Consider the following 18,602-nt stretch of genomic DNA (forward strand, 5'->3'; position numbering starts at 1 on the left):
TTAATTTGATACCTACGCTGTGAAATTGTTGGAATAGGGCAAAAAAAGATATTTAGCACGTCTAAAAGTTTGCAGATAAGGTTTGAATTTTGGTCATTGTATACAGACTGATGAAGCTCTTTCCAGTTATCTATGGAAAATGCGCAGTTTAATGAAGAGTTTTCAGGACAGAATTATCATGCTAGGGTACACCAGCAGGTGGCAATGTGTCCTGGTCTGATCATTAGGAAAGTGGCTTGGAACCCTATTCTGCTTCTATTCTTTCCCAAAATAAACATTACAAAATTAGTTGGCTGTGCCCTGGACTTTAAAAAAAAAAAAAAGTCGAGCAATAAAGAGTCATCTTTGGCCTCTGTTTATCTTTGTCTTTTTTTTTTTTAAACCCAGTTCTAACGTCAGCCTTAGCTCATGCATCTATTCAGGGATAATGATCCTTTCACGCACCGTTGCGGACTGACTTAGAAACAGCATTGTTAAGAGGTAATTGTTTCCTTTCTCCACATCCACTGTTTATTAGATTTGCTTTGCCACTTGATTTCCACAAAAAAAGGTTAAAGACCCTTACCCACCAATACAGGTTTGAACCCGAAAGTCTGATAATGGTTGTATGAAGAGACAGCCACTTCAGATGTTTGCAGGCGGAATGGAAGAAATATATTGTACATGGAACTTGAATAGCTTGAATCCTGAGTTACGCAACCATAAAACTGGATGGGTGTCTAAACCTACTACCTAGTAGGAAAAAAACATATATATTTGGGAACTCTTCAAAGAGAACTGTAATGTAACAGGATAAATAAACTGCCCCCCCTCCCCCCGCTCCCATTTCTTTCCACAGCAAGCTTGTTAAGCCGCTGTGGAAAGCACCATGCTTGCTCAATTTGGCAAATAACACATTTTATTTTGCCAAGGCAGAAGCAGCCTAAAAGCAACCTTATACGAAGAAATCCTGGCTCCAGTTCCCAAACTGTCTCCCCATTCCTATACACTTCCATCCTCCAACCCTCCGCCGGCAGCCAAGACTTTTTTGCGCGGCAGCCCCTGCCCTGGGCCGAGGCCAGCAGGTGCCCCAGGTGAGCGGCCAAGGCCGAAACCTCTCTCTGCTGGGGTCTGATTCACCAGAGAGCAGCGCGGTCCGGGCAGCCGGACCTGAGTTTGCTTCCATTCGCCAAAAACAGTCTGTGCGTGTTATCAGAAAAGAACAAGTATGCTCCCTTAAGGAATACAAGTTTCTAGGACAAGGGGGTGAGTAATTTCCAAAGAGCCTCCTCTCTCATCCGCATCCTCGGGACTGGGGGCGTTCTCTCTGGGGGAAAGCCGAGTTAGGGCAAGCTAGACCCCAAAGTAGCAACCTCCGGCATTCGTGGGCTCCCTGGGACAACCTTAGGTTGGCGCGTGGGACTCTCAGGGTCGCACGGTGCCCACCTCCTTCTGCCCCCGCAGAACTACTTTTTCGCTCTCCCCCCACAAGATTCCGGCGGAGGCGTCCGCGCGGGGGCGGCGCGCACCCGCGGCCGGTGAGCGGAGGCGGCGCGCGGGGTGGCGAGAGCTGGGGGCTGGGGCCTCCCCGCGCGCCGCGGAGGGATCCCGGGTGAGGCGGCTTCCCGAAGTCAGAGGGGAGGAGGCCAAAAAAAGTCGGCGGGGGAGGGGAAGGGCGAGCGCTCGCGCTGGATGCGGCAGGGGCCGGGAAGGCAGAACCGGAACCGGAACCCGCGCGCGCGCCTGCGGTTGTCGCGCTGCCCCCTCCACCGCCGGCGGCCTCCTCCGCCCGCCGCGCGCGCTCCCGCGAGAGCCCCAGGACCCGGCGAGCCGGTCCTGCGTTCCGAGTCGCCGCGGTCGCCGCCGGCCTCCCGGCCCAGTGCTTCCAGGCCGGGTCAGACGGGAACCTCCCGCCCCTCGCGGGAACCGCCGCCTACCGGCGCGTCGGGGAGGAGCCACCGCCGCCGCCGCCGCCTTCGCCGACCGCGGAAGAGCCCGGGCCTCCGAGGGATGGGGAGCAGCCCGCGGGGCTGAGAGACCAGGTTCCTGTCACCTCCGGCTGCGGGACCTCCTCCCCCGGCGCTCGTGCTCGTCCCGGCATCTGGAGCCTGGTGGGGGGCGGCGAGGACGACGAGAGGGGTCCCCCGGCCCGGGGCCATGGAGCCGCGCGCGGCTGACGCGGGGCGGCCCGAGACGCGGCCGAGACCGCGGCCACGAGCGGCCGGCAGCCCCAGATAGAAAGCAGAAGCCAGCGGGCCCCGGCTCGGCGGCGGGGATTTGCAGGCCCCCGAGACCCCGACGAGGAGCCCATCCTGCCCCGGACGGACTCCTGAGGTCCGTTCCCCGCGCGGCTCGCCGACTTCCCTCCGTGACGAAGTTTTCTCCGGCGCTTTCCCAAGGATCGCTCCCTAGTTTTAGACCTCGCCTTCTGGCGGACTTGCTCGGTTTGTTTGGGGAGATAACTTGCTTCGCTCCAACCCGCATCCCCTCTCCTTGACCCCTGCCAGTCGGAAGTTCTAGATGACTGAATGGAGTTTTGAGTTGGACTCTGGTGTCCCCTACGGAGTCGGGCCTGATCCCGGAGCGCTGGGGGTGGGGTGGAGGTGTTACTGTAAAATGCAAGTTGGATAAAAGGAGGACCTCTCGCCAAGGGCCCCAATGAGTGGCACACAGTCTACTATCACCGACAGGTTGGTATGAAGCTCCCCCCTGCGCTTAGCCTCCCTGGATGGGGCCCGACCTAACAGGAGAGTCAGGATTGCCGATTGCCTTTGCCCAGTGAAGTTGACAGGCATCCGACGGAGGGTTGTTTCCGAGCTCTGCAGTTAGTCTGGGGTTGCTGCCAAGTTACCCGGTTGATTGAATTTGGAAATGTATTTTTTTTTTTCTGGAGAGAAACTTTTCCAGAGTGTCAGAGGAAGGGTAGGTAAAGCCACGATTGTGTTTTTCTGTCCGTAGTGGGCATTAGGATTCATTACTGATCTTGGAAGCAGAGGAAGGTCATTTTGGGTGAAGGTCAGCGCCGGAGGTCGGCTGGGGTATTGGTCCCTCATAAGTTTAACTCCTGTCCTGTAGTTCCCTAGACCCTGTTCTGTTTGTGAACTTCATTCTGAGACTACTGCCTGATGATTTATGAAATTGATATCCTTGAAACATTGACTTGCACAGTGTTTATTGTCTAATAGTTTTCCAGAATGTTGGAATTACCAGTAAGTCCCAGTCTCCTGGTGGGGACAATATCAAGGAACTTAAAAAAAAAAAAAAGGGCAGGGGAACATCATGGGGCTTGATTTTAATTATTGCACTTTTAGGATTTCATTTTCCAGAAACGTTTGCATTTAAGGGGTGTAGGCCTAAGCGAATTATGTAGTAGAAGCTGGCAGGTGGATTTGTTGAGTTGGGTCAGTCTTTTACAGTACTTACCTATGTTGCTTGGTGAATTGAGGTAGACCATTTGTGGTTTGAGTGAGTTTCCTTACTCTTTAGAGTTATTCTTTGAAATATTTAAGTGATAAAAGCATATTCTTTACTACATAGTTTTCAGTGTTATTATAACGTATTCAGGTTTCCCTGATGGCTCAGAGGTTAAAGCGTCTGCCTCCAATGCGGGAGATCCGGGTTCGATCCCTGGGTTGGGAAGATCCCCTGGAGAAGGAAATGGCAACCCACTCCAGTATTCTTGCCTGGAGACTCCCATAGACTGAGGAGCCTGGTGGGCTGCAGTCCACGGGGTCACAAAGAGTCGGACACGACTGGTGACTTTACTTACTTATTCAAGTCCCAAGTTTCAGTTGTTGTTATTATTTTTTTTGGTCAGCCTTCAAACCATTACATCATTAAAAAGAAAAAAAAAAAGATCAAATAGCTGAAGTTAGGGAGCAAAGAAAGCATTTTGAGAAGTGCTTCTGCAAAAAGTAGTTGAATTCCCTAATAAGAGAATTTCACCCAATTGTAAGACTCATTTGTTGATTTTAAAAGGGCCAAATTCCATTATCTTACCCTAACAGCTACTCCAGAAACAGAATTTCCTGTTCCTGTTGATGCTTCCCAGTATCATGTGAATGTTCACCTAAAAGATTTTATTAAATATTTAAACTATTTATTCTTTGTTTGTGTATTTTTTTAATGCATTTAATTTTCAACTTCTCCTAGAGTACACTTAACATTATTAACAATGCTTATTTTGATTTTTTCTGGTTATTCCCATTCCTTTTCTTTCAGGGTGTTTTGTCTCTGAGAAGCCGCTTTCAAGGGTAATTGTTTTCCTGGTTCTCTCAATTCTTGCCTTCTCTGTTGACCCTGGAGACAAGTCTTATTAGAAACTAATATGTTGGTAGTTTTCATTGCAATAGTAAGGGTGTTTAATTCTGTAGAAACAGAACCTTGGATCACCAGCTCATTCCACATTAAAATCACCTAAAGGCCCCCAAGTAATGATCTTTCCTTCTTCTTTGTTTCTCAGAGATTTTCTTCCTATTTCCATTATGTTGGAAAGAAAACCTTGGTATTTGTGTTGCTTTTTATAACTTAGGTGAGATACAAATGTACAATAAACATGCAGTTAATGCTGCCTGTTTTTTTGCCAGGCACTGTGCTGGGCACAAAGGATTAAAAGATGAATATTCTAAGATGAATCTGCAAATTGGTTTGGGTTTAATATCTACTTGAATTAGTTCAGGTACTGCCTAATTTCACATACTTTTTAAAAGACAAAAGACTTTAAAAGCCACTTAATGTGCCTTGGTGAGACAATTATGGATTCGTATTTCTTAGGAATTTACTACTAGTTTCTTTTTTTCCACCACAAGATTTATTCTTATGTGACCATTACTTTTTCTTTGAACATATCTTGCCCCATAGATCTCAAGCATCCATTGACTCTTAGAGTTGTCCCTGATTTGAATATATGTTGGGGTGAAATCTGGAAGTACTGGTTTAGTGTTATTTCTGTGCCAGGCTGCCTTAATAAAGTTACTAGTATAGAACAGTTCCCATCTTCTTCTCAGCCTAACTACCTCAGCCTCTTCTCATGGTCTAACTCCAGTGCACTCTAGGTACATTTTGCTGATTCTAGAGCTATTGGCAAATTAACAGTGCCTTTTTAAAGATCCTTTCAAGTCTGAAGTGCTGTATGTGGTATGGCTTTGTTTTGTAGAGTGTGCAGACCCACCAGGCCAGCTGTGTGAGTTAGACTTCTTTCATTGTGATGCTTCTGACTACAGAGTCTGTCTGTCCTCAGTTGAAATCAGACTAGCTGGTTTTGGGCGTTGTTCTGTTTTGCAGTTTGTGGCAGGCGACACATGGCTGAACAAGATAAGGGTTTTATTCTTGTGTTAGGGACGTGCTGGGGCTGGGATGGAATTCAGCTATGTTTGGGCTCTGAATGGTCACTTTGGAGACTCAGAATTCTGTTATATCCTGTTGTTATTTTGCAGTTAAATTAACACATTCATTTATTCCCCTTTTCCCCTTTTCATTCTCTACTCCTCAGGCACTCCAGCCCCCTTTTTAAAAGTGTAGTTATCAACTTAAAACTCAAACTATATGTTCATGGTAGCTATTGTTTTTATGTAACATATTTGAATTGTTAAAAAAAAAAAACTATAAACAGCTTGTGAATACCATCCAGTGTCTTACTTTGTAACTTCTGTGAGACCTGAAGATTTTATTTTTCAGCTTTTAGAACCAGCACTTGAAAAGTGGTAGAAATATCTGATTGCTGTTCTCCAGTTTGCATTGATTGTTGCCCTTAGTCCCCAAATAATCCTAATTGTTTCTAATCCTCCTGGATGCTTGTCCTCTCCCTAAGAGTTTAGGGGTCCTGTGGAAGTTGGAATTTCTTTTGAGAGATAAGAGAATGCTTTTTCAGTGGACTGAGTAAATTGTTTCAGGCTGTATTCTAGAACAGTGAATTTTCAGGGACAGTACAGGTAGGATTTTGCTATAAAGGTCTTTGTTGAAAAGAACCTATGTCCTGTCTAGGACTCGTAGATTTCCTTGGTTTTGATTTATAGATAAAAGGTTTTTAATATATTGGCTTTTTTTTTAAGCGCTGTAAGTTCAACTTTAAGCTTGTTTAACTGAAGCAAGTCTTTTTGTTCTTTTTTTTTTAAAAGAAGCAGCTTTTTAAAGTGAGTCTGGAAGCCAGAGGCTTTATATGCATTTGCCCAGTAATTAACGTTTTCATTCATGATACTTTTTCTGCCAACAGTGCTGTATAATAATGCTTTTGATTAAAATACAAAACAAAAATTCTGTATGTGCACTGTTTTCAAGGCTGCCTAAGTCATCTGCAAGGTGAAATTATTTGTAGCATTCATTTGTAAAATGTCATTAGATAAATACTGAATTGAAAGTGGGGCCAGGATTACAGAGCTAGCTTTGTATTCACTTTAATGTTGTGTTTTCTTCTAGTTTTTCAGTTTTAAATCCTGATTCAGACAGGTATGCAGTAGTACATCCACTCGTACAGTTTTACATGAGTCAACATGTACAGTCCGAAGTAAGTTTTTTCAAAAGTACAGAGCTATAGTCTTCTAGATTAACGGCACATTTATATGATGTTCACGTGTATTTAGTGAGATGATGAGAGAAGCTTTATTTGAATCATAATAAAAATATGTTAACCTGGTAATACCGCTTAACACACTGGTGGTTTCATGAATTGAGTATGAATTGCCTGCCTAACTGATACGGGTTGTAAAAGCAGCAGGATTTTTTTTTTTAAAAATTTTAGTTTATTTTACTTTACAATACTGTATTGATTTTGCCATACATTGACATGAATGCTCCACGGGTGTACATGCGTTCCCAAACATGAACCCCCCTCCCACCTCCCTCCCTATAACATCTCTCTGGGTTATCCCCGTGTACCAGCCCCAAGCATCCTGTATCCTGCATCGGACATAGACTGGCGATTGATTTCTTACATGATAGTATACATGTTTCAATGCCATTCTCCCAAATCATCCCACCCTCTCCCTCTCCCTCTGAGTCCAAAAGTCCGCTCTATACATGTGTGTCTCTTTTGCTGTCTGGCATACAGGGTCATCATTGCCATCTTTCTAAATTCCATATATATGTGTTAGTATACTGTATTGGTGTTTTTCTTTCTGGCTTACTTCACTCTGTATAATCAGCTCCAGTTTCATCCATCTCATTAGAACTGATTCAAATGTATTCTTTTTAATGGCTGAGTAATACTCCATTGTGTATATGTACTACAGCTTTCTTATCCATTCATCTGCTGATGGACATCTAGGTTGTTTCCATGTCCTGGCTATTATAAACAGTGCTGCCATGAACATTGGGGTACACGTGTCTCTTTCAATTCCGGTTTCCTCGGTGTGTATGCCCAGCAGTGGGATTGCTGGGTCATAAGGCAGTTCTATTTGCAATTTTTTAAGGAATCTCCACACTGTTCTCCATAGTGGCTGTACTAGTTTGCATTCCCACCAACAGTGTAGAAGGGTTCCCTTTTCTCCACACTCTCTCCAGCATTTATTGCTTGCAGACTTTTGGATCGCAGACATTCTGACTGGTGTGAAGTGGTGCCTCACTGTGGTTTTGATTTGCATTTCTCTGATAATGAGTGATGTTGAGCATCTTTTCATGTGTTTGTTAGCCATCCATATGTCTTCTCTGGAGAAATGTCTGTTTAGTTCTTTGGCCCATTTTTTGATTGGGTTGTTTATTTTTCTGGAATTGAGCTGCAGGAGTTGCTTGTATATTTTTGAGATTAGTTGTTTGTCAGTTGCTTCATTTGCTATTATTTTCTCCCATTCAGAAGCAGCAGGATATTTTAACGGTTTTCCAGCAGTAATTGGAGAAGTGCTTTTACATCATGGTTGTCTAACAAAGTTACTAGAAATGCTACTTATCATTTAACTGCTTATCTCCTAGGGATTGACCATGCCACATTTTCAGAAACAGGGAGCATAATTAACTTCATTAAGTTTCATCCATTAAAACGTGGTGTTGATGTTTTAAAACTTCATTGGAAGGCATGGTCCTTTTCCTTTTAGTAGTTAAGAATCTTCAAAATAATGGCATTTGAACTGAAAATTTAAAATCAGCAAAATTATAAATGTTGTTGTTTCCTTTTGAAGAAAATACCCTGATATATGTAGTGATGTCCTATGGCAGTGTGGCTCTTTAACATTTACCGTGTCTTCAGTTCAATGTGAGGCAGATCATCATTTACACTTAGAGCAACTCATAGCATTTAAGTTAAGATTATAAAACTGGAAAGGATAGATTCAAGATATGACCTAGATTTTCTGGCTTTCAAGTCCTCCAGATGTCACTCTAAATTATTGTCTTTCCGTGTATATTTTTTCTGTCCTGCTTCCCTTGTAACTTTCCAAGCTAAGTCAGGGTTGGATTTTTCTCTTACCGGATGCTTTCTAGTACCTTATCCATTCTAATTTTAAGTATCTCTAGAGGATAAAGCTATCGTCACTTCCTCAGGAGACTGAACAACAATCTGATAGATCTTGTAGTCAGGAAGTTTTTCCTGATCTTTAGCACAGACTTTTCTTTTAAGTTGTCCTGTTACTTGTATACACTTGCTGTACTAGGCTAAATAATGATCTCCTCCCATTTTATGTTTATGTGACTGTAAAGGGTTCAGACAGTTGTCCACCACCCTTTCCTTCCCCCCACCCTTATTCTTCGCTAAGCCAAGTTGTATATTCTGTTGATTTGTGTCTAAAAGTCAGTCTGTTCCTCTTAATATTTTATTAGCTTTTCCTCAGTTGCTCATCTAGTGCAAAATGGTTTTTTTCTTTCAATGCTGTCCTACTACAAAATGATAGTCTATATTTTAACTTTATTCATATTCTAGAACAAGTTCCAGTTTGGTTTTGCCATAATACAGGGGTCTTCTGTTTTCTCCAGGCCTAACCCAAAATTATAAGTAAAGAAATTCTCAAGACCATTTTGACTCAGTTTTATTTTAGATAGTTTTTAGAATGGATATGGGAGATGTCACCATCAAACAAACAAACAAACAGATATATACAAATAGCATAATTAGCAAATCAGCTAATTAAGCAATTGCTCATGTTGTAAAAGCGTTGTTTACAAAGTGATTCTTTCTAATATCGCGCTCTAATGTAAGTTACAAGGATTATCAATTATGTGAAAAAAATGTAGCAAACAAATGATTAGCCATCCCAGTTGAAACTAAATCAGAAATGATGATGAACTATCTCTGAATTTAATAAAGAGATGTGGTTGTAGCTTTAAAGTAAGATATCACTGTATGGTGAGATATATCTGTAAGTTGTTATTCTTTTTTCTTTTCTTTGTTTTTTACAGTAGTTTTTCAGTCTAACCTTAAAATTGTATGTCATTTTTCCGTTTTGGTTTTTTTTGTGTGTGTGTGCTTGTGTTGTTTAACTTTGTTTTTTCCAGTTATTTCCACTTATTAGTGAAAAGAAATAGATTTGCAATGATAAGCAGGTTTTTCCAATAAGACATAGTTATTAATATTGAAATAATGTTTTATTTTCTTACCAGTGTATTAACAAGAATTGTTACTAATGATAAGTAACAGAAAGAAAACATGGATATTTAAATTATTATATATATATAAGATAGAGCTCTTGAATGTTGTATTAGTAGACCTTTATTGTTGATACTTAAAGTTATTTTAAATAGATGTCTTTATTCTTCCCTGTTTTGCTAGTGATTTTGTTACCTCAAATGTCAGAATTTTGGAAAGAGATGAGATTTAGGGTATTTTACTTTCTCTACTTAGAATATCTAGAGTACCAAGATAGCCGCAAAAGAAAGAAATTTGTAAGAGTTTCTAACACCAAGACAAACCTGTGAAGCTAGTACCTAGAATAATTCTCAGCTTTTTTATTTTGCAGAGATAATATGTGATGGTGTCACAGGTCAGAGACTTTGCCTACATTTTATAAACATATGTTACTGACTTTCAGTAAAAGGAGAAATATACTGTTTTCCTTACTAAATTAACATGCACCAGTGCAGCTGACCGTTTAGATTCATAGCAAAACAGGATCTCTTACTAATTCAAATGCTGAATCCTGGTTTTTTTAGGTCATAGACACATGATAGACCTGGGTGGCTTCCCAGTGTTGACAGATAAGCAAATCTAAAGGCCAGTAAAAAATTAGGTTTCCTGTCATGGGACTGTAAGGGACAGTTCATGAAGAAATTGGGAATATATAAGAAAACCTGGTTCAGTTAATGTTCACTCTTATCCACTTGTCACACTGTTTTTTCTTTTGATGCCTATTTTAGGCATTTAAAGATAACTGTTCTGAGAATACTGTTTTGGTTAAATATTACATTTAAATGCTGATGTTAGGTTCATACACTCGACCTTAAGGAGGATTTCATGTGGATTCAGAAAAATCTAGATATTTGTGGTGGTGAAAAAATCAGCATCTGAATAAATTATATATGAAATTCATTATGTAATGTAGAAGGTGACTGTATCTCGTCCAGAAGAGTAACAAGTCCCCCAAATACACTTATACACTGAAATACATATACGATACCTTGTGAAGGTGCTTGGACATAGCCTTCCATAGATTAGAGGTGTTATCTGCCTGTGTTCCGACACAAGCTGCTGTGTTGTGGTTGCCCTGTACAGTCTTTGTGGTTTACTCAGAGGAAGTGGTTCTTGTGGGTGAAGGTCTGATCTTTTTAGAGATTGTTGGTGGCATATGCACTGTCAGCTTATTTCCTGTCTTATTGGCTGTTTTGGCAATACCTCCTCAGGGCAAGTACTGCTGAAGGGATATTTAAACGTTTTGTAGGCAGAATAGATAGTTATAATGTTGTATAATACCTACCTCCAAAGGCGATATGAGGGCTAAATTAATGTTTGTAAAGTGCTTTGAGATCCTAAGATGAGAAGAGCAGACATGTCCTTAATCATATTTGCAGGTATTGCTCAAGTTTAAGTAAAAATTTATTCACGTAGTGAAGTGTTACTTTATTGGCCTTGAGACTTCTGTAACCATTCAAGTTTTGTTTAATCACTTCAAGAGCTGTGGTTGGAATGTTTTGCTTCTAATGCTTGAAAATATATTTACCCTGTATGGGTTAACTTAGAGGAGTAGATACCTTGTCTGTAGTTAAGGCTTGTCTATGGTTAAGGCTTATTCACCAAGTTTAACACCTAGAGTGCACTTCTTCACCAGTTTAATTGGCATACTAAAATAAAATTGAGAGAATTTCCTTTGAGATCGGTAGGTGTACTACCCAAGTACAAAACCCTATGTTTGCTTTACTGAAATCTTTAGATGAGCAAACTGAGAGTTGCATGTACTTACACTCCTAATTTTATTAAATTTTGTTTTCACATATCACCTTTACCACTTTAAAGAATTAACAATGTATGTCTTATTGGAAGAAGCTTTCTTTAAAGCTAAATTGCAACCAATTTTTAGATTCCTTAAGGATAGGAGGGTAGTTCTTACTCATTTTTAATTAGTTACTATCTGCTTCAATATATTTTTATTCTATTTTAGTACTAAAAAGCATAAGAAATAAAAAATAGCCCAAATTATCCAGATATCCAAATGATGTTGTTAAGCATACTCACAAAAATTCAAATAATATAGTAATATATAAAGTCTTCTGATCTTAACTGTACCCTGCACACCCTCTGGTTCTCAGACTCTCCTCAGAGGTAACTATAGTTAAGTTTTTGTGTGTGTGTCTACCTTACTTTACAGTCTCATAAATATACCACTCATAATTTTAATATTCTTGGTACCTAACTAACTGATAGTAAATGTATCTATCAGCTTTTGCTGGGTTGTATTGCCATAGCAACACCAACAAATATCTGTGGCTTACAACACTAGTTAATTTCTTGCTTACACTGCATCTTGTCAGCTGTGGATTGATTGCAGCGTTTTTGGAACCCTGTCTGAAGGAGCATCCCCCCAGCAGCCCCTGGAATATGCCATTTCTGTGGCAGAGGGAAAGAACAAGAAAACTGATGGAAACATACAGTGACTTCAAAAACTTCTGCTCTGTCGAGGTGTACATCACATCACTCACATGTCATTGGTCAAAGCAGTAATATGGTCACGCTCATTGTCACTGGGCCAGAGATGTGTACTCCTCCCACAGGTGGCATCACAGGTTGGGTGATAATAGGTCTGTATAATACTCTTAAGGAAAGAAAGGGCAGAGCAGTAAGACAGTCTGTCATCGGAGGCGATCGATAAATTCTTGTTAAATGGGTTTTGAATCTGTGCAAGTTTTTATTTTTATGGACTGTTTCAAACATACACAGAAGTACAGAGAATAATATGATAAACATCCATATTCCCATTGTTAGCGTCAAAAACTTTCTGTGCATAGACAGTCTTGGTTCATCTATTTCCTTTCCCTGCTTCTCCACTGGATTATTTTGAAGTAGTTGCTGGATATCATAATTTCAGCCATAAATATTTCACTGAGTATCTCTGAAAGATAAAATCTGAAGGTGTAACTTCTTTTAGTAAATTCTTACTGTCTGTTAGTAGTTGGAGATAATGATGCTATGGACTGAGCGGTGTTAAGTAGGAGAGGATGTTCATGGAGTTGTATTTAGAATTTGACAGCCAGAAAGTTGTTTTCATTTCGTTTTGAGTATTTCTGGAGGAGGCTTACAGCAGAATGTGATCTTTTTTTCCAGTACGTCCTTTCCTCCTGAGTGTGTAAGTAAGTGTGTGTGTGTGTAAGTGTGAAGCAGGTAATTAACCTCTGGAAAAAAATAACATTGCAACAGATTTGATTTGCAGGAGGTTTCATTTCACACTGAGCCTCTGTTGGAATGATGCCAACTGAAAGGAATCCCAGCCCTTAATGGCTCTAAGTCTTCTGGGAGTTCCCAGTTGCTGATGTTATATACTCTGGAGAAGAATATCAGAATCATTTCTAAAAATTCTGTATTCACTTATGCTGTGTGCTGTGCAGAGAAAGGTTCTGTCAGATCTCTAAGGAAATAGTCCTAAAACAATATAAAAATAAGAAAGTGAATCTAATTTTAGTTTAGAAATAATTTAACTCACTCTCAGCTGCTCAGGTTAGTTCATCTGAGGACCTTTTTAAAGCCTACATTTTGACTCACAAGTTCATAGATTTTACTAGCATATAGTGTGGGACAGTAAGTTTACGTATCATTTCTATGGTTATGGGAGTAATAGACATTATATTATGGATCTAGAATAGTCAGTTTCACAGGACATACTTGGGAGAGGGGTATTATGTAACAGTGGAAAGCAAGCTAAACAGATAACAATCCCTTCAGTTTGTAGGTTGGCAGGTGACAGTGAGTTGATCAGAGAGGATTTATACAGGCTAGTGAATAAATTATTGTATATAACATGAAAATAGTTTATTTTAGGATAGTACTATCTATGTTTTCTTATCTGATGTTTTTCACTGTTCATTGAAACTTAGTTAAAATGGTATTTCTAGGTGTCCAAGTAGTTTTAGTTTTCTTTAATTAAGTTATATTGTTAATCTCATTTCAGAATCCATGTAGTGACTGAAGCAGAAACTTGGTAATCATTGACTTGTACATAAAATTTTATTTAATTTTGAATTTTCCTCGGCATTGAATTGATTCTGGCTTTGGTTGCTTGGGGCAGTACATTCTGTTTTTAATAAATAAACAGTTTTTTCCCCCATGGAGAATTAACTCTTTGACCTGCCTTTTGTTCATGTTATATTTCTATTGTATCATGTTAGAAAAACATTCATTTTTAAAGATAATAATTTGTTGGTCCCTTTGTCAGAATAATGTACTTCCTAACACTTGGTTGCATTTTAGTTGCATTTGTCATTTGTGCAGTTTGGGGAAAGGTTTGTGGTTTCTTATTACTTAAGTATTTGTGTTTCTTGTGTATTTATCCAGAAGCCCTACATGGTCAGAATTCTTGAGACAGTGTTTGAAGGTAAATTGGGTGTATTAGTAAATAGATGTGAATAGTTTAAAAAAAAAAAGAGAGAGAAGGTTCTTACCATGCAGTTATTGCATAACAGGATACAAGATATAATTTGTTTCCAAAAAGGGAATTAAGTAAAATATGGATAAATATTAGTAATTATATTAATTTTGACTGCCCTGGCAGAATTTCTTTGAGATTACTCTCTTTTTAGAGATTAAAAGTAGCTTTTAAAGGAAAGATATTTTAGCTCTTAATTCTTTATATGTATTCTAATTTTAATTTTTTGCAGCCTTTGTAAGAAAGGAGTAATAAAGGGAACTAAATGAAGATAATGTAGAGAAAAGAGCCTGGGTTTTGGTGTCAAGACTTGTTCTGCTTACATGCTAGAAAACTTCAGGCAAATTTATGTCTCTGAGGAACAGTTTAGTTTTCTCATGTATAAAAATTGGAGTAATATCACTTACCTTTAATGTTGGCATGAAGATTAAATGAAAATGTATTTAAGTACATAAAGGAGGTCAGAAACTTAGAATAGAAATTTATTATTGTTTAAACTTAAGAAATTGGGTTTTCCTACAACGTTGATCTACACATTTTAAATAATTTCGAATTCATATGTATTTGCTGCTTCTACTGCTGTGACAGTGTTTTCCTTGCTGTGATAATATTCCCTTTCCATTAATTTCAAATTATAGGATGTTTTTAGAATTAAGGTGCATTTAGAGGTGAGGAATAGACCAAAGAGACAGTTATTTCAACTCAGACTGTGAAACAGTAACATCTCTAGGTATAGCGTCAATAAGATTTTTTTAGGATTGGGAGTCAACTTTTAAATCTGCCTTTGATCACTTAGATTTGTCCAGTTCTGTCTTGACAACATCAGTTCATTTGTTTCTTCGTTTGTTCAATAAGTATTGAATGCCAGCTCTGTGTAGGTCATTACGTTGTCAAAGTTATTTTGCATTCTTGCTGTCTGCTAATTTGTATTTAAAGAATTAAGAAATTTACCTGTGATATTCATTGACTAGTGTTGAGGATTAAGATGAGAAGTCACGTGTACTTTAGGGGTGGTGCTAGTGGTAAAGAACCCCCTGCCAGAGCAGGGGATGTAAGAGATGCATGTTTGATCCCAGGATCTGGAAGATCCCCTGGAGGAGGGCATAGCAACCTACTCCAGTATTCTTCCCTGAGAATCCCATGGACAGAGGAGCCTGGCAGTTTACAGTCCATCTAATACAAGTTTTATGGGATTTGGTTTCTTGTGTGTGTGTGTTATAGGCACACACAACAGTAAGAAATTACTCAAAAAATTGTTATACTGAGTATGTAAGAGGAGGAAAAGGTAGCAAATGAATGAATAGTGATTGGGCCTTTGTGAAACATAAACGATGTAAGCAAATTGAGTTTAAGTTTATTCTTAGCAAGAATCCATGTTTGGTTAAGTGGTAATGGAGATTATATTTTCTTTTTAAAGGTTTCTTCTTATAGTAGTAATCTCTTCTATATCATTTAGTTTGTAGTTTCTACCACTTAAAGAAATATCATCCCTTTTATCCTAGCTGTAGATTCATATTCTGTGCCATAAAACATTGTTAGTTTTTAGTCTTCATTTCCTCTCTGTAAATGATTTTTTTTGTTACTGAAAATTCTGTGGCATGAATCCTTTTACTTAGCCTCCCTTTGTGCTATAACATTGGAAAAGAAAACTTGCCTAAGAGATAGTTCAGTGTTATTTTTTAACCTCTTTTAAGCTATGAATTGTTTTCCTGCATTTTCTTAGTAACCCTGGAGAATCAAGAACAGATAGGCAGACAGCTGGTTTAAAAAAGAAGCCCACAAACCAAATCCTTTATTGAATACTGTTTCTGTGTAGAGAAAGGATGGAGAATTCTAATTTGAGAGTTTTACTAGGTTTAAAGCTTACAGAGAGGCTGCCTGCAAAAAAGCAATGCCCTTTGAAGCATTCGTATGGACATGGAGACCACATAGCCCTTAGGGAGATCTGCAGACATCCGCTCTGCCGAGTGCTGGGAAGCGGCTTTTTCCCATGCTTGCAGCATCCCTGTGGGGTAAAGTTCTGTTAATTTTGCATAAATATTTACCATATCTCATTTTAGCTAGCATTGCTTCCTTACACTGGTAGTAAGAAGGAAATCTTTGCTTACCCAGCTTGAAAAGTTTGTTACAGATATGACTTGTCTGGAGAATGTTGTTATCTTTGAGGGCTGATGTAATTAAAAGTCAGGTTGGAAAAAATAATGGGGTGAATTACAGATTCACAATCCATAAATAATCTATTTATTATAGAAATATTTGCCCATGTTTATTGTCCTATATTTAAAAATAAGAAGGTTATCATACAATCAGCTGATTGTATGAAGTGAATCAGCTGCTTCACTTCAGCTTTGTCCCATCTAACAAGTCAGATCATTGTCGCTTTCATATATTTTGTCAGTGTGATACTTGAGTAATTTAGTCTCATTTACTATACTTTTACAGTTATCTCCTCATTTAGTTATAAAAACTTCAATTTATTAAGTAGGTTTTTTGTAGGCATTGTGTTTAATACATATAACAGCACTATAAGGCAGATGTTATTCCTGTTTTACAGATGAGAAAAATCTTAGATTCAGAGACATTTGTTGATTAGCCTGTTATTTCCCAGCTTATACATACTTGGGACCAGGTTTAAAATCCAGGCCTTCTGACTCCTGGTGCATTGTGTTTGCTACTGCACACAGTTATGGGTAACTGTTTTTTCTGTGAAGGTAGAGTCCAAACACAGCTACAGAGCATGGAATTCAAATGAGAAGGTTCAGTCAAAGAAGGTTATTTATTTAGTCTCTTTATCTTTTAACGTGGACTTCCCTGGTGCAGGGGTAGAGAATCTGCCTGCCGATGCAGGAGACACAGGAGACTTGGATTTGATTCCTGGGTTGGGAAGATCCGCTGGAGAAGGAAATGGGAACCCACCTCAGTATTCTTGCCTAGGAAATCCCGTGGACAGAGGAGCCTGGTGGGCTACAGTCCACGGGGTCACAAAGAGTTGGCCACGACTTGAGCGACTAAACACTGCCGTCTTTTAATGTAAATTACAGTAGCAATTTTAAAATTGTGTTCCAGGGAACATCCGGAACACTTTAACAATGTAATTTTTTGTTTTGCATGATTTTCTTAGGAGCCCCACATTGTCTCAGGTACTCAAGGCAAAAGGTAGAATGTAGAATGAAATTAATTGAATTAATGTGTAATCCCCCCCAAATTTTATTATTTAAAAGAGGTCCAACGTATTATTTTAAAAATGGTCTAATCTGTTTTATTTTTTAAGTCAAAAATAGTGCAGTATTTGCAGTTTCGTGTGATTTATCCTAGGAAATATCTATATGACTACATTGTCGCTCTTGTCATTGCTCGGAAAGATCCTGCTTCCAAATTTTTGTGTTTTTCTACTTCTTACCTTCTATTTCTCAGTCTCCCCCATTCCTTTCTATATGCATTCTTTGCCTTCATTGTCACTACTGGGCTTTTGATCTCTCCTATCTGATCCCGTCTAGAACTTCTGCTCTTCTTCAACCTTTTAGTTTCCTCAGCCTTTTATTTATTTCTGGTTGAGTACTTTTGCCATTCTCTGTCATTTTCTCACCACATAGTAGATACCTAAGGGGGTTCCTGGATTACTTAATGTATTTTCTTTATAGAGTAGCCTAGCAGAAGTGACTTCAAAGATGGTAGCTTTTATTTTGATCTATCCCACCTTTCCTTTACCCACCCAGGAGGTGGTAACTCATTAGTCTCTCCATCCAAAATACGCTTATTGATTAAAAATCATATAGTAGGAGCTGTAACATTTTATACATAATAGTTTACTTATTCTTTACTGTGAAGTATAATGGGTTTTATTATATAATCTTCGTTTTGTAGGTGAAGAAACAGGAGCTCAGAAAGTTTTAAGTAGCATACCTGCTGCTGCTAAGTCACTTCAGTCGTGTCCAACTCTGTGCAACCCCATAGATGGCAGCCCACCAGGCTCCCCCATCCCTGGGATTCTCCAGGCAAGAACACTGGAGTGGGTTGCCATTTCCTTTTCCAATGCATGAAAGTGAAAAGTGAAAGTGAAGTCGCTCAGTTGTATCTGACTCTTTGCGACCCCATGGACCACAGCCTACCAGGCTCCTCTGTCCATGGGATTTTCCAGGCAAGAGTACTGGAGTGGGGTGCCATCACCTTCTCCGAGTAGCATACCTACTAAGTGGAAAAACTGGAATTGTAGTCTTCAGTTTGTCTAACTTCCCAGCCTACACTGTTAACACTATGCTGTCCTGTCAGAATCAGCATTGAATCGGGTACTCGTTCTGCCCTTTAGAAGCTTCTAGTCTAATAGAAGGAGATAGACATGTCGGCAGTGAGACTCAAGAAAAATCAGTACTTTCTGGATAGATCAGAAACAGGAGATAAATGCTTCCATTGAATCTTTAAAGATGGGTTGTAGTTATCAGACAGGTGAGGAATAAAAGATCATTTCAGCTAGAAGCAGTGATTATGAACAAGGGGTAAAATAGCTCATCTTTTCTAAGAACTCCATGCGTGTAGTTCATTGTGACAAGAACATGGAGGTTGACTATGGGTACAACATTTGGTAAAGTTACAGTGATAGGAGGTGTCAGATTATTTTTATACCATTCTGAGTTTGGC

The 18,602-nt window shown here is 39.5% G+C and overlaps 1 protein-coding gene across 4 annotated transcripts in view; it reads left to right on the plus strand.

Annotated features, from left to right (window-relative positions):
• The first annotated feature begins 2,227 nt into the window (after positions 1 to 2,227).
• ARHGEF12 (Rho guanine nucleotide exchange factor 12) overlaps positions 2,228 to 18,602 on the plus strand; it is a 158,176-nt gene continuing 141,801 nt past the window's right edge. For all 4 annotated transcript variants that reach the window (XM_052652357.1, XM_052652359.1, XM_052652358.1 and 1 more), the window contains exon 1: positions 2,228 to 2,669. In XM_052652357.1, the coding sequence (XP_052508317.1) occupies positions 2,638 to 2,669 (32 nt within the window). In that variant the 5' untranslated portion in view covers positions 2,228 to 2,637. The remainder of the gene's footprint in view (positions 2,670 to 18,602) is intronic.

The sequence above is a fragment of the Budorcas taxicolor genome, chromosome 15 (assembly GCF_023091745.1).
Source record: "Budorcas taxicolor isolate Tak-1 chromosome 15, Takin1.1, whole genome shotgun sequence".
In the NCBI taxonomy this organism is placed as follows: Eukaryota; Metazoa; Chordata; class Mammalia; order Artiodactyla; family Bovidae; genus Budorcas; species Budorcas taxicolor.